Raw genomic sequence first — 21,871 nt, forward strand, 5'->3', positions numbered from 1 at the left:
ATAATTCTACTAGATCAGGAGGGAGCTGGCCTGGGCCTTCCCAGTTAGCATTCACTGAAAACGACGGGCCTCTGCTGAGAAGCTAAACCTGGGACCCCAGGGATGGTTAATCTGGAAGATGAGGGGAGAAACGTGCGAGGCAGCCAAGGCAATCTGGCCATCTCTGCGGCTGGGAAGAGGAGTGATTGTTTTCCTGAGCTGCAGCCTGGATTCGCCGAGGAAAAGAATGCCTCGTTTCTGTCCCCCAAAGACACAAGCTGAAAAAATGTCTGGCTGCTCTTCGCCGCCCTCCCAGGTTCTCTCCCACAGCCAAGAGCGACTGGCTGCTGCCCTGAGCCGGGAGGTCACAACACATGTGGAGTAAGAAGCTTGGATTTTTGTTTGGGGCTTTGTTTTGTTTTCTTAAGTATCTGCAGGACAATGTTTGGAAGAGTCCTATGCCCCATAAAAGGAATAAAATGGTGCTCTTGGATTGTAATCAGTGACTTGTGGTTGGCAGTGATGCCTCTGCCTTCGGTACTGCAGGCCCATGCCTTCCACAGACCTTCCCTAACGTCTTTCTGGAGCTGATGGGGTCAGCTCTTTAAGACGCCATTTTTTCACGTTACCATCTAGTGAGAACAGAGATGAACCTCAGAGATGAAGAGTGTGACAGAGTGCAGAGAAAGTTCAGTTACTTGATTTTAAATGGGCCAGACAGTTGGATTTCTTTTACCTTTTGTGCAGAAAGCCTTCGTTGAGAGACTAGAGGACTGAATTCTGATGACAGTGGATGTACAGCATTGTTACCGCAACAGCATTGTGATGAGATTCCTGGATGGAGGGAATCACTGGTGCTTGCGTATTTGGGACCTCATCTTAGGGAAGTTACCTAAACTCTCTGTAGCACCCAGTTTTCGTGGGAGGAATGTCGTGGGAGCAGGGGCTTCGCTGACCTCGGAAGCCTGGCCAGTCAGTCTCAAACGAGTTTACTGCCTCTGACCCAATTGTGAGGACTCAGCCAGAGGGAGTGCGTGTCAGCCTCAGCCCCCAGCAGCGCAGCCTCTTTCTTTACAAGCCTCAGATTTCGGGGAAAACAACAAAAACAGGGTCAAAACTAGGTCTTTCATTAATAAAAGACTGGAATCTCCCAGAGTTAATCATCTTGCTCATCTTTTCCAGTTCTGGAAATCTGATATTTGAACCTGGTATCCTCAGTCTTAGCACAATACCTGGGACCATAATAGATGCTCAGTAAACTTGGTGGGAGGAAAAATCAAAAAAGGAATTAAAATAGAGGTGCTGGGTGCTGAGGAGTTGCTAACCTGGACCATCCCAATAATGACAGTCTGTGGCACTTCAGAAGCATTCCAGAAATGGAACAGTGGCACTCCGTGAAGCTGCGTAAACTCATAACGTGTCCTGTAACTAACCCAGTACGGAACACTAACACTATTCACACTGATTGGAAGGAAGAAGGTTCGTCCCGGCGGTTTATGACGTTGCCAGCATGGCTTGAATCCTTGAGGGTGGGTGGCAAGTAGAGTGGGTAATAAATGGGCTTCCTGTTTCACAGAGCCTGAGAACCTCTGGTCCAATGGGCACCTGGTACCCCTGCAGAGTCCAGTCTAAGAGGGCAATTTTTTTTTTTTTTTTTTTTGAGATGGAGTCTTGCTCTGTTGCCCAGGTTGGAGGGCGTGGTCTCAGCTCACTGCAACCTCCGCCTCCTGGGTTCAAGCAGTTCTCTTCCTCAGCCTCCCTAGTAGCTGAGATTACAGGTGCACACCACCACACCTGGCTAATTTTTGTATTTTCAGTAGAGATGGGGTTTCACCATCTTGGCCGGGCTGGTGTTGCACTCCTGACCTCGTGAGCCACCGCACCCAGCCGAGGACAATTTACTCTAGCCACAGATACGGCCACGGTCCTCATCTAAGCAGACTTACAGATATAGCAAATCCACCTTTCCAAAGACTTCATTCTAAAGATGTAAAAGAAAGAAAAAGGATAAAGGAAGAGGATGGAGAAGACTTGAGAAGAGTGGAAGTGTAGAAAGAAAATGTTTGAGGTTCGTCCCCTCCCCACCTTAGGGAGTTCCTTTGGCAGAATCTTCTGAAGGGTGCTTCTCCTAGCCCAGGGACAGAAAGATCCAGTCTTTCGGGGCAGCTGCAGAAGAAAGGAGAGCAGTCCTGTAGCTCGTGAAGACATTACAAAGCACAAAGAACTGCACAGGAACAGAGATTCTTTAGGGTCTCGAGATCTCTCTATGTCCTTGGCTGTTAGGTTACCCAAGAGCAAACCCCAGCTTCTCGCTTGCTCCAGGCTCTGCATGTGTGCGTGTGACCCCTGGGTACTCTCAGGGCGTTTTCAGCCATGCGATTCTGGGGACCTCAGAGGACTCTGTTCCTTTCTGACTTGTGTCGGGCGTCTGGGTTGCTCCCAACAGGAGGAGGAGTATTGTCTATTAAGGGAAAAGATTTCAGTGACCTGGCAGGAGGGAGCGTCGTCAGTGTTTGACTGTTTATGGTATGTCAGGGAACTGGTTCCTGGCAGTAGCTTCCCTGGGGGTGGGGAGGGGTGTGCTGGGGGTGACAGGAAGCACTAAATCAGGACAGAGAAGGGAAAGAAGCCCGCCCTCCACTTCCGGTGTTCCCTGAGAAGGTCGGTGGCCAGCGCTGCCTTCACATCAGAACCCCATTTTAAGACATGTCCAAGCGCGTGAAGTGATCGGGACGAGGGACTTCTCCCCGGTAGAGTGTCAGACCAACACCGCCCTGCCCAGAGCCCTGTGTTCCCTGCTCTGTCATGTTCCCACCCATAGCCAGGAGTTCCAGCTGCTGGCCGTCCAGCCCCTGTGGAGCAGTGACTAAGGGTAGCTGTGGGACTCACTCACGAGCCTCAGGTTAGGTGAACAAACTGTACATGGTTTGTGGCTGATTAGGTGTTGTTAAGGATTTACTGTTCAGGGCTGTTGGTTTCTGCCACTGGCGTGTCTTCTCCCAAGGACGGGGGGCCTGCCTGTTGGCCTTTAGATCTTCAGCACTTAGCAGACTCTCAGAAGCGTTTTCTAGAGGACGTTTTCTGGGGCGTGTCCACCTGCACTGGTGAAAACAACTCAATAACAACTCCGCTGTGAGAGGAGCAGAGCGGGAGCCTTCCGTTGGTGTGTGTAAGGGGACACCGGCTTTAAAGACGCCAGGCTGAGTTGCTGTGTCAGGATTGAGTCTTTACTTCTCCATCTGGAGGCGTTTCTGCTTTATCAGTTTCTCCTTGTTTCCAGCTCTGTCTCGCTGCCGGGGGCCGACGTTTCCTGGCTTTTGTTGTACTGTGGCACAGAGTCTGTTTTGAAAGGACAGGAGCATAATAAAAGCGGATATGAAAGAAGGGCCAGATGACATCACATAGAATACTGGAGGAAGTCCGCATTTGTGGATGTTTATAATCTCAGCATGTTAGTTGTTTGTAATATGATAAGAGCACTTTTGATACATAGGAGGACTACAAGCCTTGTTGCTTAGACAGGACTCATGAATTTTTGTCTTAGGCTCATAGTGACGAACAGAGAATGGGGATCTTGGCCTGGATCCCAAGTGACCCTGGCTCATTGGTTGACCTTGGGTACAAGGTTCGGCATAGTTGAGCCATTTAAATTGTGCCTAAGCCAGCTACTCACTGAATTTTTTAAAAGAGAGAGAGAGAGAATAAAGAAAGCTAAGAATTTGACTTATTAGAGAGGAATTAGCTTACTAAATTTTTTTCCTTTTGAAATCTTACTTCAGAGAAATTGATGGTACCTAGCACTTAACATTAAATCAAGTAAGACCTTTTTAAGGCAAATTCCGTAAGCCATATAGGGTCAGCATTGTATGCATGCTTACTGAATGAAAATCCTAAAACACGCAAGTATCTCCATAAAGAGCAATCTCCTTGAACAATGACAGTGTTGACACCTGCTGTTCCCCAGGTCTGTATCATGAGATGGAAATAAACCAGCATCTTTCCCCACTAGGGGAAGATGATAAAATGCAGGTTAAGAACATGGACCATGGATGCGGGGTACATCCTGCCAGGAGCCGGGCACTATCTTCACCTCTTCCCATGGGTTAATCTCGTTTTATCCTAACAGCAACCCCAGGAGGAAGGAACGGTGAGTTCTACCCATTTTTTAAATGAGGACACTGCAGGGCATGTGGGATGAGCATTCCTCACAAGACCACCCCACAAAACACTGACCTGGAGCCCAGGCACCCTCGGTCCAAAGCAAATCAAGTTTCTCGCAAACACAGTGCCATTCAGAACAAACCGTATCTGCAGCACTGGAGGCCCGCACACCCAGCTGGAAGCTTAGGGCAGGGCAAAGGCACAAGACAGGATCATGGCACTCTGGAGCCCAGGAAGAACCCATCTTCTTGCAAACACTCCAGATTAAGCTTAAAAAGGCTAGAAAAGTCAACTGTCTTCATGCACTGGTATAGGAGAGTAGGGTAGAACTGGCTTCTAAGATTTCACACTCAGGACACTCTAAAAATTGTGCTCAAACCTAAAAATGTGTGCATGCTAATTCTGAATTAGCCTTATTGACAGAGGTTAGCGTGCAAAAACTTGGTCTAACCTAGTCCGGGGAACATACAATCTTTGTAGCTTGATACTGCAATGACTATGTGGTCTCTGACTGTGCATCAAACACAAGAATTAAAATCCCAACAACCTACTGAGGGGCAGAGAGGAGTGGGATTGAAAATCCACTGTTGGAGTATCCAGGTGGATAATCCACTGCCAGATAACGGAGTGCTGCCTGCGCCTGTCCTTCCTCAATGGGTGCTCTCTTCTCCTGGCCCCAGGAGTAGGCGTCTGCTATGACTTAGAGCAGATTTTATGCACAGACCTTCCTCCAGGCAAAGGAAAAACTACTGAGTGTGAGTTCACAGCAAAGGCATCCTCAATCCCTGCTGATGTGGGAAGACATAGGCATACGCCGTCTGAAAGCCGCCAGGTGTGACTCACTTGGCAGCGTACCTCCAGGAGAAAGGGCGGGGCAGAAATGCAGAAATTCTAACCCAGAAGCCAGGCCAGCAGATAGGTAAAGTGGCTGTAGCATGGGTGTGGTGTTGCCCATGGCCCCTGGGACTTTGATGGTCACATTTGCAAAGATAAAGCTGCAGACACCTGAGGCTGAGCCTGCCTGGGCGGTGCAGCGCTGCTCTGTGTGCCGGTGCAAACCGGGACCTTCCTTGCCTAGACCAGCCTTCACCAACCAGAACAGAAATCTTATTGTGTTCTGAAAAAGGATTGCTGGATCTCTTTCATTTCATGCTTTTCAGATTTCTTTTCTCCCAAATTTAGCACAGAGGGTGGGTTTTGAACGGAACTCTCAAACTGAATGTACTTTTCTGGAATAAATAGCTTCAAGAGATGGAGCCACTCTGTTTCTTACAAACAGTGCAAAATATTTACCTTAGACCTATATGCCAGTACTAATAACATACACATTTTCATTCATTGCCAAAGAATACCAAGAACTGGCATGCCATATAAATAATTAAAATTTAGTGTAGATAATGTGTGAGGTAATGCTTATATTAGATGATATCTCGGTGGACTCTCTCCCTAACTGAGCAGAACAAAAACAACATAGCTCACGAATATGTAAGAGCATTTATTCTAAATGTAACATGTAAAACTCTTCACTGCGTGTGCACTTATAAGTCTGAAAACTCGCTTCTAACTATGATTACATTGATGGCCTCTTGAACAAGAGTTAAAAACTCCTTGTAACTTGTTCTTCTCAAGACGGAGACAGAACAAAATCCCTACGGCGATTAAAAGGACAACATGACAAATAGCCTTCATTAAACATGGTCCTTTATGCAGCCAATTTTCTTATTATTAGTTATTTGGTGACAACATGACATTTAAATGAGTAGCCAATGAGAGAATATTGAAGTAGGCTGTTTGTTACAGCACATTTCCTCTAACTCATACTTGCTGATAGGTAATTGGAACAGAAGAGAATGATGTCAGTATGAAAGTCACGTTAGTTCATGCATGACATTTTTCCCAGCGTGGTGTTTGCCCCACTGAGTAACAGGGTAGCTGAAGGGTAAGTAGAAGAATACACATCAGCACAGCAAACTGTCAAGGAATGAAATGCTGTAGAGACTCCAAAGCCCCAGTATTCTCTCTCTTGCCTTGCTCAGGCCGCATGGTCTCCTCAGAAATGCTTTCTCCACGGCTCTTCCCAATCTTTGGTTGTCCTGTCCTTGCTCTCTGCAACATAGCAGTCTTAGCACTTCCTTACACCCCCTTCTGTGAAACTATGCCGTCAGTTTTCTTTAAGATAAAGTGCTTTATGTACTGCAGTATTTCTTTACTTGGGAAGTTAACATGGCTATTAAACTGTGCTATTATTTTTATCAGGATTGTTACCAATTTTATTAAGGCCCTAGTTACAAAGTTGCATCGGTATTGAGTGGTCTGCCCCAGCTCTCTTCTTCCCATGGACCTCGGTGGTTTGGTGTGTGGTTTTGCAGAGTATGAGAATGTTTCAGAAACAGTCATATACTGTGTTACTGCAGAAATGCCTGTTCTTAAAAAGAATGGGTGGGGACTAGATGTGAATCAGTGTGATTTGACTGTCTTCTTCCCAAGGTGAGTAGCTGGTATGTTTGAGTGGGTCTCGACTGCACTGACAAGGAAGGTGAGGGTATGGAGGACATTCCAAGCTGAAGGAACAGTGTGTACAAAGGCAAGTTCTTTGCGAGGATGGAACCCCAGAGGTGTTCATACTCCATGCATTGAAAATCCTCACATTCCCTCAGCGTGTGAAATATGTGATTAAGCATTCGGCTGTAGTTGAAAGAAAAAGAGACTTTGAAAGTGGAGGGAACAGTGGATGCAGGGGAGCAGAACCCCAGTTGGTGGGTCTCAGGAGAAGTGAAGCCTGCTATTCCTGGGAAGCAGTGGGGTGGAGGAATCAGAGGACAGCAGATGCTGGCTCCACACCCTCACCTTCCCTGTCAGTGCAGTTGAGACTCACTCAAACACACCAGCCACTCACCTGGTGAAGAAGAAAGTCAGACTCACATTGATTCACATCTTGTCCCCACCTGTTCTTTTTAACCCGATGTGGTCTCTCGACTAAAGGGTCAATACCAGAAGCACCCAGCTAGCTAAGTACCCACCTAGCCAGCCATTAGTGATTAACAAAAACATGAAGGGTGGCCATCTATATTAAGGGTAGAGAAGAAGAGGGGGTAAGGGAAGGTGGTTTCTGGCAATTGACCATTGACAGACCCCCAGCTGCTGTGTGGGACAGAAGTCACATGACTCAGATAGCAACACCCAGGCTCCCATCTTGTTCCGTCTCATCTGTGCCTGGGCAGGTGTACCTGTGCATAGGGGGACCACCTTCTGCAAGGTAGCTGGGGTGCGTGTTAGTTCTCAGAATAGTGCCACCTGTGTGTCCACTTCATAATGACATCAAGAAGATAGGCTTTGGGATCCTGCCCACACCCAGCTCCGGGGTGCTGCTGATGTATCCGGGCAGTCCCAGCCAGGATCCTGGGTTGCCTCCGTCACCTTCACAACCAGGGAGCCGGGAACCGGCCGTGAAGGCCAGTGAGAGGCGAATTTGGAAATGGGGAGCTTTCCTGGAGTACTGAAGGAGCAGCATCAAAATACTTGAAAAGAAAGAGAACTCTTTCTCGCTTGAGGCTTTTGAGGTGTGTTTCGTGTGTAACTCAAAGCCTTGGGAATCTGAGGCAGAAAGTCATTTAAGATTAACTTTTGGAATCCAGTGAATAAGACCCTATTCAAAGGAGAATTTAGCCGTGGGTTAATAAATACATCTAAATTGCAATGAAAATAAATCTTCAGCAGTCTTAGCCACTGATCCCGTAGTCACCATAGACAGTATAAGGAGCAGTGGCTATGGCAGGGGTAATGGAACAGATTTCAGGAAGTAACTCAGAGTGAGAGAAGCAGGGGCACCAGAGCTCTAGTGACCAAGACATTCGAAAACAGGCAAGGAAACCTTCAAATGAAGGCAACTCATACTTCAACGGGACACCCTCCAGTGCTCTGAGATGGAGATTGCCTGTATTTCAGTGCCCTGTTCTGTGGCTCCAGCACCCTGCTGTATGCCCACTGCAAAGACTGCTTGTCACATGTGCTGCCCAGCTCAACCCGGCCCCTGTGGTCGCTGTCCTGCCTCCCTGACTCCTGACGACGGCCCCACGCCCATGTCCACACCCTGGGTGTTTGCTGTGTAGGTTCCAGGCTTCTAGACCAGATGACTCAAGATGAGGCACCCGTGAGTCTCCACCCAGCACCTAATGAAACCACCCAATAAATGAGGGCTCAGCTCCTCCCCGGGTGAAGGCCAGAGTGCTCTGTTGACCAAGGAGAGGCCATGAAAGAATGGAGAGGGCTGGCTCTGGACAGAGCCTCATCCTCTGCGCTTATCATGGCTCACTGCCAAGTGCGAACACCTGGGTCCACGCCTCCGCATGCTGGGCCCTTGTGCACGCCTGCCTTCCTCGCTGGTGAGGAGGCGCATCTCAGCGCTGCTTTTTGCCTCTAGAAGGGCACTGAGTGTGAATTCTGAAGAAGTGGCCAGGGCAGGGGACGTGTGTCAGGAAATGGCAAGCCCCCTGTCCTAGCTCAGCCAGATGGCCCACCTGTCTTCACCTGAGGCCAGGCCCACCCATGCTCTGAGATCATCTCTAGCCCAGGACGACGTATTTCCAAGGCAGCATTGGCTCAGACTACATTGTCTGGGCTTCAGCTCTCATTCACGTGTCAGGAGTCTAGGCCGGGGAGCCAGGTGTTGGTGACCTTTCAGCTGGAAAGGCTCATGGGGCTGAATTACATCCCCAAACCCTCACAATTGCCCTGCGGAAGGGTGCCATCATCCTCCCTTTGTGCAGAAGATACTGTGGCTCTGAAGGACCAGTCACTTCTCTGCCTAAACTCTGCCCTTTGTCTTGCCCTTTGCCACATCATTCATGTTCCCGTTCGGCCCCTCACACCTGCTCTTCAGCTTCCCAGGTTCTCAGCAGTTCCCACCTGGGGCCCCGCCCGCCGTTCCTCCACTGTCATTCAGCCTGCTTTAAATGTCTCAGGATGACTAATGTCACTGGGATGAGTTCTGGCCCTGGTCTTTGGCCCACCACACACTGCATGCCGTGGCAGTCAAATTCCTGACTTCTTTTTTTTTTTGAGCCAGTCCTGCCCATCAGGACCCAAGCTCCAGCACTAAAGTACAGCTGTCAGAGGTGGCCCTGCCAATAGCACGCTGTGTGTGGAAAACACCAGACGTTAAGCTGCCTGAGGAGAAATGGAAGGTGGCCCAGTTGGCCAGTCATTGCTTGTTAAAATGTATAGGTGTTCAGATATGAAAACACGAAGCTTGTTGCTGGTGACTCACGGGAGGGCACCGAACGTCATGCCTCCTGGTTATGTCTTGCCGCCGTGTTGAACCAGGACGGGGAATGATCCCATTCCTCAGGTATTCGTCTGGGAGACAGTAAAGGATTGCTTCCAGACAGGAAGGACGTCTGTCTTCCTAAAGAGTGTCTAGCCCAACTCTCGTTGAACTACTATCATTTCTTTCTGGTTCTCCGGTTCCAGATACACAGCCTGAGCTCCTCCTTCCTTCTCTGAGTCTCCCAGTTCCATGAGGACGCACTGACGCAGTCCTAACTGCTGGCACTCACTGGCACTCCATCATTGTACGTGGGGGAGCACCCTGTCCTTCAGGCATTTCACCATCTCGAGCTGGTGACTAGTTCAAGCCCATTCTGTAGAGTGAACACATTTATTTAGGATGCCCTTGAAGTACTGTTAAACAAAGGAAGCTGAACTGGCTGACTTTTCTGCCCGGCATATGGAGAAGAAGGATTTGTTCTGGGTGGTGCAGCTGTGACCTCCACTTCCTCTTCCATATACCTTGCCCTGCTAATACCATGTTGGAATTGTTTCCTTAATTTCTAAAGCTGCATGTGCGGAAATGGCTTATATTTCCTGTTTTGATAAACTAATAGAACTTTACTGAGAACCTTGTTCCCGAATTGGCTTTCTTTTCTTTTGGCCTCTTTTTTGATTAAAATAATAATTCTAAAAGTCCGGCTTGACTGGACTTGTGTCAAAGACGAAGAATTGTATAGATTTTTTTTTTTTGCCTTGAAATGATAACTTTTTAGCTTTTAAAAAGATGATAGCTTTTTAACAATAGGCAATGTTGATCTTGTATGTCACTTGGCGTGAGTTATTCAGTATTCCTCTGTGGAGGGAATTCGGGTTAGATGCTGGGCGCAACCCAGTTGTCAACTATCTGTAAATTCCCTTCAGAGGATGGCTCTTGTTGGCTGGAGGTAAATTGGCTTAAAAGACTTCCTTGGACAAGAAGTTTCTTGGAACATGTAGAGGACAAAATATTCTTTGTTTTGGGACAGATGAGTTTTGTTCTTGCAACTTCATATAACTCGATTACTGCTCATTTTCTATGTGCAAACTGAGAACAATCACCAGCATTTTTTTTTCATTCATCTACATGGCATCCGCTTTAGACGATACTCATGTCTGCAGAGGGCTGGGTGCATTCCCATGGTTTGTTCCCTTGCTGTACGTTGACAGTTTGCAGTGGTAGTAGAGAAATAGCTAGTCTCAAAGAGTTTACATTGTTTATATGTTTTGTTTTCTGGCATTCAGGTTGTCACTTAAACCTATTTTTTTAGTGTCCTAAATATAAGGACCAATCTGCCATGAAGAGGAGTGACCTTGGGCAGTTTTCTCCACGTTTGGAGATGGGGCCATTCCTCAGACACTCCGAGGAGGACCCTCTTTTCCCAGGTGGCAAAGGAAAGGCTCTCCCTCCGCCTGGTGGCACAGGATCCTGGTGAAGACAACACGGTACTCTCTTCTCACTGTCATTGGGTCACTCACAGAAGAGCCAGGGCAGCAACCGGGGGGGACCGGATGTCCTCTTAATCCTGCAGCTGCCATTCTTGATCTCTGCTCCAATTCCACTGAATCCCATTGATAAATGACGGTCTCTGCTGGCAGCCAGGGAGCCGGTGACTCCAAGCAAGAAATTCTCCACTCGATCTTGAGAGGAGCCTGGTTCAAGAAACTAGAACCTGGTTTTCCTTAAAGGGTTCCATGACTTTTCTTCTTCCAGAGGTAAAAGACTTCCCAAGGAATCTAGATTGTGCATCTAGAGGGATTTGATGTCTGTGGTAAATCTATCCATGCAAACAGATGGATTTTCATATCTTCTTTTTTTTTTTTTTAATTGAGACTCAGTCTCACTCTGTCACCCAGGCTACAGTGCAGTAGCACAGTCTCGGCTCACTGAAATCTCCATTTCCTGGGTTGAAGTGATTCTTGTGTCTCAACCTCGTGAGTAGTTGGAATTACAAGCGTGAGCCACTGTGTCCAGCTAATTTTTGCATTTTTAGTAGAGACAGGGTTTCACCATGTTGGCCAGGCTGGTCTTGAACTCCTAACTTCAAGTGATCCACTGCCTAGGCTTCCCAACGTGCTAGGGTTACAGGCGTGAGCCACCACACCCGGCCCCGTTTTCACATCTTTCTAAATGTAATGATGGAGTCTTAAATAAGACTCCAAGGAAAAGAATTCCCATGTAAGAAGTCAACCAAGAAATCCCTCGCTCAAAGATTCCCATTCTGCACCTGGAAAAAATGTCTGTTGCATTCCAATTGAGTAGAATGTAATCTAAGGCTTCTGGAAAACACATCTTACGCCTTTACATACACTGCCTACTGGCTCCTTAACATTTCCAATTCCTGTAGTTTTGAATTGGCACGGCAATGCTGGCTACCAGTTTCAGAAGAGGAAAAAGAAGAGCTCTAGAAGGATATTTTGAATTTTAAAAGAATAGAAAGAGAGAACTACATTTTTTTTTTTTTGCATTTGGAGGGATTAGAGGTTCAGCGACTGAGTCCTCAGGGCTCAGAGCCGCCCCAGATGCAGCGCAGGTCACAAAGGTCAAAGCAAGGTCCAAGGGCCATCACTTTTCTAGGACAGACAGGCCAGGGGTCCACTGAGTCATGGAACATGCTGAATCTGTAACAAATCCTACCTTCTATTGCACCCAGGGTGACGGTTCAGTGGTTTCCAGCTTTCTTGCTATCTCTAGACAAAGCCTGTTTTCACAATGCCCGTCTGACCACCCAGCGTAGGGCTTTGCAAACCTCAGTGTGCTAACCTGGAAGTCATGCTAGAAAGTAGGTTCTGCTCCAAGAAAGGTGGGGTGGGGCCTGCATGCCTCACTAGCTCCAGGCTGATGCTGATAGGGCCTGTCCACACAGCACGCTTGCCATGGCGGGGGCCAGCTGGGAGAGCAGCTGCCCTTCAGACAAGCACTTGTGACCTCTTTGACTTTGTGTCTAAGTCCCTGCCTCTGATCAGTATTCCTTTCTCTCTCCCTCTTATTCCCTCGCGTTTTATTTGTGGTGCGACTTCCAGGTAAATCTTCCTCAAACTCTCTATCCAGTGTCTTCTTTGCTACCTGCTCTCTCTCCTGTTTCTTTCTTTCTTTCCTTTTATTTTTTCTTTTTGAGATAGGGTCTTGCTCTGTTGCCCAGCCTGGAGTGCAGTGCAGTGGCACAATCTCAGCTCACTGCAACCTCCACCTCCCAGGCTCAAGCCATCTTCCCACCCTAGCCCTCCAAGCAGCTGGGATCACAGGCGTGCACCACCATACTCAGCTATTTTTTTTTTTTTTTTTTTTGGTACAGAGTTTTGCCTTGTTACCCAGGCTGGTCTTGAACCCCTGAGCTCAAGCGATCTGCCTGCCTTGGTCTCCCAAAGTGCTGGGATTACAGGCGTGAGCCCCCGCACACAGCCTTCTCTCCTGCTTCTTTGCTGCCTGTGACTCTCTCTACCCTACTCCTCCCTTGACAGCATGGGTTTTGTCCCTATGAACTGGTGCAAGAATGGCCCGTCCTTCATCTCTTCCTTGCAGCTCAGAGACTTTCAAGTCTACTGTACTTCTTAGGTTTAAGCTGCTTTGGACTCTCTTATTTCCTAATATTTATAATTCACATTTATTTTCCATGACTATTCCTTTTGGTTCCACAACACTAAAAGTGTCAAGAGCTTATCAGACTTAGCAGCCCCTTCCCTTTGTCTACAGTGCCTCTGCCAGCTTCTTTAATTCCTTTATCTTTCTTGAAGAAGCAGATAAGTCCAAAGGGGTCTGGCCTCCAGGTTGGTGTGTGATGAGATAGTTGGCAAGGGTTGCTGAGGGAAGTCATGATTCATCCCCCTAGGCAAACTCCTTCCATGATTTGGAATTTAGGTCTGAAGTTTCCTGGCCATGCGCCTGGGAAGCCACTGAGCTGGCTGTCAGCTGAGTAGGGACTAAGGATGTTCAACTCTGGGTACCGAAAGCGGCACTAGATTGAAGGAGAGTTCTGAGCTGCAAGTTGGGGTGCACAGCAGTGTTGGAGCATCCTGAAAGTCATAGGAAGAATGGGCTTCAAGTCACTGCAATCAGGATGGTCCTGATTCCCTGATGATGATCATGATGATGATGATGATGACGATGATGATGGCATGAAGTTGGTGCCCTCCCAGGCCTGGAGGTTAGGGGTAGCCAGTCTGTCTCTGCTTTCCAGCTGTGAGAGCTTCAGGCTGTCAGGCAGGGAGGTTGGCCTTTGGGGGTAGGCATAGAAGGGGTAGTGGAGCATAGCAGAGCTCTAGGGCACAGGCCTGAGCACAGCCAGTCCTCTCTGTGAACACGATAACACAATACTTAAGGACCCACACTCTTCCTTATTTGCTCTCTAACCATCCTCTTCTTCGCAGCTCTTACCAGAATTTAAATTATGTGGGTTTAGTTTGTTTACTTATTTCACCTTCTTGTCTACTTGGTCACCTGCCACAGGGCAGGAACAATGTCTAATCTTCCCCCTGCTGTATACCCAGAGCCCAGCACAGTGCATGGCTCAGAGGCAATTCACATCAGTGATCGTGAGTGAATGAATTTGTAAAGTGAAAGGTGGATGAAGGACCTCCCAGCCCCTTGCCCCTTGTCATGTTACTTTGGAATTGGGGATGTGAGGTGTCCTCTCACTGGTGTAGTTGAAGGAAGGTGCAGGATACGGTTCAGGTTCCTTGGTGGTCCCAAGTTCCCTGGGTAGGGAGGTTCTGTGTGCCTATGAGGAGGTAAGAGTCAGGCATTCTCTCGGGAGTGGGGTGCCCCCACCAGCTTTCTCAGGCCTTCTGGAGAACTGGTACCACCGGGCCTTGAGTCCTTTCCTGCCTTGGGGTGAAGGACACCCAGACAACCGCAGGAGTTTGGCCAGCAGGACTGAACGGCTGTAGCATGTCCCAAGAGCCGGGAGCACATTCCACACCTACAGTGGGAGCTGCAGGAGCCTCCTGGCCCTGGGAGCTTCAGAGGGGTCCGCAGCCAGGCACACCTGCAGGGGGCCTCAGTGAGAGCTAGACATTGGAATTGCTCTACGCAATTGCTGCCTTGGAAATTCAGACTTGAAATGAGAAATCAATGGAGGATTGAATTGATGTTTCTTTTATGAGTCTGTGATTGTTGTAAAAAGAGGCATGTCAAGTGCTTGGTGAGACCCATGAAGGATTCTCTAAAAAACACTGAGGCGAACCAGACCTTATAGGGAAAAACGGGCCTCATGGAGACTGAAGTTACAAACATGGACCAGGGCCAGTGTTTATCATGAAGGGGGTGAACAGAGATTTGAGGAGGGTGCAGAGCGGGAGGAAACTCATCATTTTTATTAAGGAGTTGACAAGAATAGGATCGCGTCTTGTCTTTGACTTGCGTTAAGCAGTAAAATGAAGGGATAGGCTGGAGGGCTGGGAGCAGGGTGGCGGCAGGTACGTGCAGTCAGTATGCCTCTGCTGGAGGGAGTGGCCAGGCCGCAGACATGGGACCCCCCATAGCAGTCCTCACACTCCTCATGTGAGGTCCTCAGGAAGGCATTTGTGTCTCGAGACTGTTTCAGAGACCCATATCTTCTCAGGGGAATGCCAAGGCTCAGGTCAGAGACTTGTTCAGTTTTTAAGAGACTGTCTGGAGCACACACCCTGCCCTAATAAGTCAATATTTCTGTTCCTCCTGGAGGCCTGACATTCCAAAGTGTGGTAGTTCGGGCTCTTGTAGATGTTGGAATTCCTAAGAGTCTCTCTAGAGGACAGGTAAGATGTCAGTGGGAACACACATACACACATGCACGTGCATGTGTGCACACACGGCTAGCATGTCCATGGAAACTGCCTTGGCTTGGAATGAGCAGGGCTGCCTCTCAATGAGGTATTCCTTCCCTCACCATACAGCACCGGAGCCATCGCTATGTGTAGAGAAGTGTTACTGGGAGGTATCTTAGTCAGCCTACAAGCCCTAGTTCCAAAAGTAAGAATGCATCATTCAGTTTTGAGTGGGTTGTGAATAACTTGCTACAACTAAATACAGTGAATATCCTCAACCTAGAATAAGGAGTCTGTTAGATCAATTTGAAACCATTAAAATCACTTCAACCTTTCATTTAGATAGAGGGATTTGGCAAGTGGCTTGAAAATCAAAATTAAAAATAGCATGGGAAACAGCAGATGGAGAATATGAGTTGATGCTTTACCCTATAGACCCAGGAGGCCCGCCTGCCCTTCGCAGACAACTGGCCAATGAATTATTGGGTCAACTGAGGACCTCTGCCAAGCGCCTGTCCATGCCTCCCTCGTGTGTGGTAAAAGGCATGAATGCAGCAGTCCATCTAGACTTGAGCTTTGGTGCTAAACTTTCTGGCTTAGTGTGGAGTTGGATTTCTAGAAATCACATATTCAAATCATGGGATTTATGAGCCCCATTACAGATAAACATTGAAGCCATTAAAAAATTGGCAAATACCTAGGATCCTATTTTAAGGGCATGAAAGGATTTTATATATGTTTACTTTTACACCATAAACTCCAGCTGCCTCATTACCTCACTCAAGACAAAAAGATAAAAAGATAACTGAAAAGAAATGTGAAAGGCTTTCAAGGTACTGTTTTCTCTAAAGGGTTTGGGACTTTCCAACTTTTGGGGTTTTTTTTTAATGGTAGCGACTGATGCATCAGATACTATATTAGGTAAAGAATTATAAGAAGAACGTAAAAAAATGTGAAACTCTCAAATGAGACTTCTCTAGTAGAAAATTGTTAGTTAAAAGAAAAAAAGCAAAATTACCCATACAAAAGGAATGTGGAGTCATTGCTGGGACCCGAGGCCAACTCTGGCCAGGAGGTTTTGGGTCCGAAGCTTACGTGTCCTGCCCACCTGCCCTGGACTGTCCGGAAGACTCTGCTGGGCGGAAGTGGCAGAATGGGCCTGGCCGTGCCACTTCACCTCTACATGGACATTCAGCTGGTGGCAGGAGTGGGGAAGGCTCCAGCAGACCCGCTATCACAAAAAAACTTACAGAGGGAGTCCCCAAGTGATAGTCCCGTTTACTCATTGAGACTTAGAAGAGAGTGAAAAGGCTGTGGTAAAATACAATTTGCTTACATTGGAAAGGGTTCTGTCATCTGGTAAGTTTTACTTGCATGATAAGGTTTGAATCAAGGAATTGGCAGGCCAGCCTGTGCAGGGTCCCCTAAGTACGACCTGTGACAATGGAGGCCCCAGACAGGCTGACCAGCCGGCTGAGGGCAGTGCTGCAGATTAAGATCCACCCGTGAGACACTGCCTCACCCAGAGGGATGGCTGCCCCTCTAGGCCTCACTCCCTCAGGTGGTGGGGACACACTAGCTTAATTCTGTGGGGGAGGGCTGTACTAGCCTCACCCTGTGTGGTGGGGAGGGGCTGCACTAGGCTCACCCATGTCGGGGGAGGGCCGCACCACCACCCAGTGTAGGGGGAGGCTGCACTATTTACCTGTGTGTGTCGGGGGAGGGCTGCACCTAGCTCACCCAGGGAGGGCCAAATTAGCTCACTCCTGGTGTCTGGGGGAGTGGCTGCACCAGCCTCACCTGTGTGGGAGGGCTTGCACTAGTCACCCGGTGTGTGGGGAGTGGCACCTGAATCAATCTGTGTGTGTGTAGGGGGGGAGGACAAAATTAGCCACCTGTGTGGAGGGGGGAGGGCTGGGACCACCCAGTGGGGGAGGATCAGGAATTAGTTCAACGGGGACACCAGGTGGAGGGACACCAACGAATGGGGAATGGAGGGACACCGGAGGGAATGAATGGAGGGACAGAATTGGACTGACCCCAGGGCCGAACGGTGGACCAGGTCTGAAGTACCGCACCAGTCAACTGGTGCAGATGGTCGCACCAGGGCCCCAACCGGTGCGTGGGGATGACGACACCATTCAATCTGGGGCGGATACCGCAACCAATCAACCGCGTCCGTGATATCAAAATCATCCAATCCAGTAAAGATGGGCCGCACCATCAACTGGCAGATACTGCACCGAAATCGGGAATCCGCGCAGTAGGGGATGGTCGTTGAACCAATCCGGTGCGTGGGGGATATCAATCAGGGCCCCAATCCGGTGATACCGCAATCAGCCCCAATCCGCGTGATATCGCAATCCGAAATCAACTGCGTAAGGAATATCGCACCAGACCAACCCGTGCGTAAAGAATACCGCACCGAATCAACTGGTGGGGATACCGCACCAGGCCCAACCGCGTAAAGGAATACCGCACCATCAACCGCGTGATGTAATACCGCACCAGTCCCAACTGTCAGATACTGCACCATCCAATTCCAGGCCCGGGGAGAGCTACTGTAGCTCACCTGTGTGTGGGGGAGGGCTGTACTAGCTCACCTGTGGGGGAGGCTACTGTAGCTCACCTGTGCGGGGGTGGAGGGCTGTACTAGCTCACCTGTATAGTGGGGAGGGCAGCACTGGCTCACCTGTAGAATGAAGGTTGTACTAGCTCATCTGTCGGGAGAGGAGGCCTGCGCTGAGGCCCGGCTGATCAGAAAGGGGAGAAAAGAGGGTCACTCTGATTGCCATCATCTCAAAACGTTTAATACTGTCACAGTCCGAAAGGAAGAGCTAAGGTGCTTGTCCAGTAGCCCCATCTCCAAGTCCATCTTTGATCTGAATGTTGAGATCAAGGATGAGAAACACCTTTTTGCCCCATCAGGATTGTCCACAGGGAACTCCCTCCGTTTCCCACTGACTCACTTAGGGCTGTATCTGCTTCTCTGAGGAAACGCTCAGTGGGGTCACCCACTTGCCTGAATAGGTCCAGAGAAAGCCTCTTCCTGGTGTTCCTCCTCCTTTCTGAGCATAAGTATGTCTCACAGGGCGAAGGGGAAAGGAAGTGGACTTACTCTGCCAACGCCCCTCCGTTGAAGTCGAAAGTGGTATCAGTGGTGCAGGCGAGGGTTTGGCATCCCACCAGATGCACCTGCCAGTCCTGCCAGTCCCGCTTCCTCACGCGGCCCTCCCTCTGATCACCATGATGTCTGTCCCGTGAGGGAGCCACCGTTTGCACCAACGCCGCCTCCTCCCCTCCATGGTGGTCCACTCCTGCCCACCTCTCTGGGTTCCTCGCAAGCATTTTCTCCAGGCGCACGCTCCACATGTCCAGGCAGAAGGCAGAGCTGCTGCCCGTGCCCCGGAGTTTCTCATGCCTGCCACAGGCCTGCTCCTTCCTGATTCCTCTCTTCACATGGATCCGGATTCTGAGAATGTTCTCCTGATGCTGGAGGTCCAGGACTTTGCTTGGCATCTGGCACTTAGTGGGCACTTTTTTTTTTTCTGAGACAGTCTCGTTCTGTGGCCCAGACTGGAGTGCAGTGGCATGATCTCAACTCACTGCAACCTCCACCTCCCGAGTTCAAGCGATTTTCCTGACTCAGCCTCCTAAGCTGAGAATACAGGTGCCTGCCACCATGTCCGGCTAATTTTTGTATTTTTAGTAGGGACGGGGTTTCACCATGTTGGCCAAGATGGTCTCGATCTCCTGACCTTGTGATCCGCCCGTCTTGGCCTCCCAAAGTGCTGGGATTACAGGCGTGAGCGACCACGCCCGGCCTAGTGGGCACTATTTAAAGGCTCATTGACCATAGAATATACAGCACCAAGGGTGAACCCTGGTCTCAACTGTGGACTCTGGTGACGGTGATGCATGCGGACTCAGCGATTGTAACCAGTGTACAGGTTGGTTCCAACCTGTGCGTCTTGGTGCAGGATGTCGATAGTGGGGAACTTCAGAGGTGGGAGAGACAGGGGTATATTGGAAATCTCTGGACCTTACACTCGATTTTGCTGTGCACTGAAAACTGCTCTAAAAGTGAGTCTATTTTTTAATAAAGCCTTATTGAATGTTTGGAATGAATAGTTTCTAGAGTTGGAAGGAATCTCAACAGATGATATTTTAATACATGTCGTAGTTGGCAGTGTTTTAGGTAACTTTTCTTTGCCTTGTGTTTTATTGTTGCAGGGTGTGAAGAAGTTTGATGTGCCGTGCGGAGGAAGAGATTGCAGCGGGGGCTGCCAGTGCTACCCTGAGAAAGGTGGACGTGTAAGTCACAGCATTGCAATAAGTAATATTATCTTCCTCATACAGTCATGCCTCGCTTAACGACGGGGATACCTTCTGGGACACATGTGGCTGGGCAGTTTCGTCATTGCTTGAATATCCTAGAGAGTACTCACACAAACCTAGGTGGTGTGGCCTACTACACATACAGGCTATGTGATGGAACCTGTCACTCCTAGGCTACAAACCTACACGTAGGCAATTGCAACACAGTAGTATTTGTATATCTAAATGCAGAAAAGGTACAGTAAAAAGATTGAAAATGGGACTCCTGTATAGGGCGCTTACCACGAACAGAGCTTGCGGGACTTAGAAACTGCTCTGTCTGCATCAGGGAGTGAGGGGCGCGTGGATGTGAAGGCCTGGGGCGTGACTGGCACCACTGTAGACTCCGTAAACGCTGGATCTTAGGGGGCCCTAAACTTAAGTTTTCAATATTTTTCTTTCTTCAGTAATAAATTAACCTTAGTTTACTATAACTTTTTTACTTTACAAACTGTTAAACTTTTTAAACTTGTTGACTCTTTTTGTATAACACTTAGCTTAAAACACACATCGTACAGCTGTACAAACGTGTTTCCTTTTTCTATGTTCTTATTCAATGATTTTTCTATGCAATTTTTTTTTTTTTTTACTTTTTAAACTTTTTTGTTAAAAACAAAGAAACAGACATGGGAGCTGAGGCCTACACAGGCTCAGGATGATCACTGTCACTGTCCTCCACCTCCACATCTTGTCCCACCAGAAGGTCTTCCGGGTAGTAACGCGCATGGAACTGTCTTCCCCTCTGGGAACAATGCCTTCTTCTGGATTCTTCCTGAAGCATCTGCCCGAGGCTATTTTACACTTAGCATATAAATAGGAGTATACTCCAAAATAACGATAAAAGGTAGAGTATAGTAAATGCAGAAACCAGTGACACAGTTGCTTATCACCAAGTGTCACACACTGCATGTAAGTGCATGTCCACACTCTGATGCAACCAGGAACACAGTAGGTTTGTCCACACCAGCACCGCCACAAACATGTGAGTCATGCGTTGGGCAGATCTGGTGTCATCTTAGGGGACCACTGTCTTCAGTGCAGTCTGTTGTTGACCAAAAAGTCGTGATGCGGTGCCTAATTGTACTTCCATGTGAAATGACAGTGTCTTAAATTGCCTGATTAAGTCATTGCATACTTTGCTAAGAAATTTAATACAATTGTATTCTCTTCCACTAGAACAAACAATAATATAATGCAAAATTGGGTCAATGTATACCACTTTCCTACAAAATTGAGAACAATTTTAATTTTCACAAGCATCTTTTCTTTCGTTCATTGTTCATTGTAAGTACATATGTGTGTTTGCATGTGTGTTTATATGTACATATATAAAGCAATGATGTTTTATACTTTTACATAAGCAAAAATGTCATAAAAATATTCTGTAAAGAAAAACGTAATTAGTTGCATTTATACTGCAATGTAGTTATACAAACTAGAGGGTACTGGCAGTTGTATCATTGCTAACAATTCTCACTTTGAAAATACTCATTCCCTGAATGTCTTTTATGTGGTCCATCTGATAGATAAGTAAGAGGAAAAAAGGGTACCCCAAATTATCACTATTACATCATTACAGAATTTGAAATATTGCCCTAATATTGGATTTAGTATGTTCAGTCAAAGTGATTTGTCTCTGATTCTGTTGCCTTTAAAACTGATGCCTTTAAAACTGAGTCTTGGTGTTACGTGGTTTAAAAATTATTATTTATATGTGCACGTTTAAGTCCATCTTGCATCTGTGAAGGTGTAAGGAGTAGCATTTTGTTTTATGACACAGCCTCCTTGCCTTTGTTCCCTGGACTCATGCATCTGCCCTAGGACTCATGCTTGTCTACACCTTCGTTTGGCAAATGCCAGGTTGTCAAGGCAACTGGAAACTCTTGCCTGCATTGCCCTGTTGTTGTTGGAATCAGAAATTATAACAGCCCTTGGGTGTCCAAATGAGTTTCCCCAAGTTGAATCCTGAAGTCAGTTTCTACCGTAGCCATTCCCCATCCTTACCTGCCAGGAGGAACGACCCTCTGCTGGAGCTTGGCCTCCGGGGCTGGGGTGCGACGCCGCTGCCTCCTCTCCTGTGTCCGCTCGACAAAATCAAGCAGCCACAGTTCGTGATAGGGAACCTCTTTATAAATGCTGTCATCCTATTTGCTGACCTGTGACCGATCATTATTTCACTGTCAAAAATCACAACTGAGGAGGCTTCCTGCCCCTTGGATCAAGGCTCCCGTCTCTCCACCTGCTGCGTTCATTATTAGTTGCAATTCTCAAAGCAGTTATTTTTGTTTGGGTTAAGCATTCCTCT

At 48.0% G+C, this 21,871-nt stretch overlaps 1 protein-coding gene across 1 annotated transcript in view; it reads left to right on the top strand.

Annotated features, from left to right (window-relative positions):
* Nucleotides 1-21,871, top strand: part of COL4A2 (collagen type IV alpha 2 chain) — a 199,298-nt gene that overhangs the window by 31,587 nt on the left and 145,840 nt on the right. Inside the window, exon 4 of the mRNA XM_003914073.4 lies at nt 19,423-19,503. Within this exon, the coding sequence (XP_003914122.2) occupies nt 19,423-19,503 (81 nt within the window). The remainder of the gene's footprint in view (nt 1-19,422; nt 19,504-21,871) is intronic.

The sequence above is a fragment of the Papio anubis genome, chromosome 15 (genome assembly GCF_008728515.1).
Source record: "Papio anubis isolate 15944 chromosome 15, Panubis1.0, whole genome shotgun sequence".
NCBI lineage: Eukaryota > Metazoa > Chordata > Mammalia > Primates > Cercopithecidae > Papio > Papio anubis.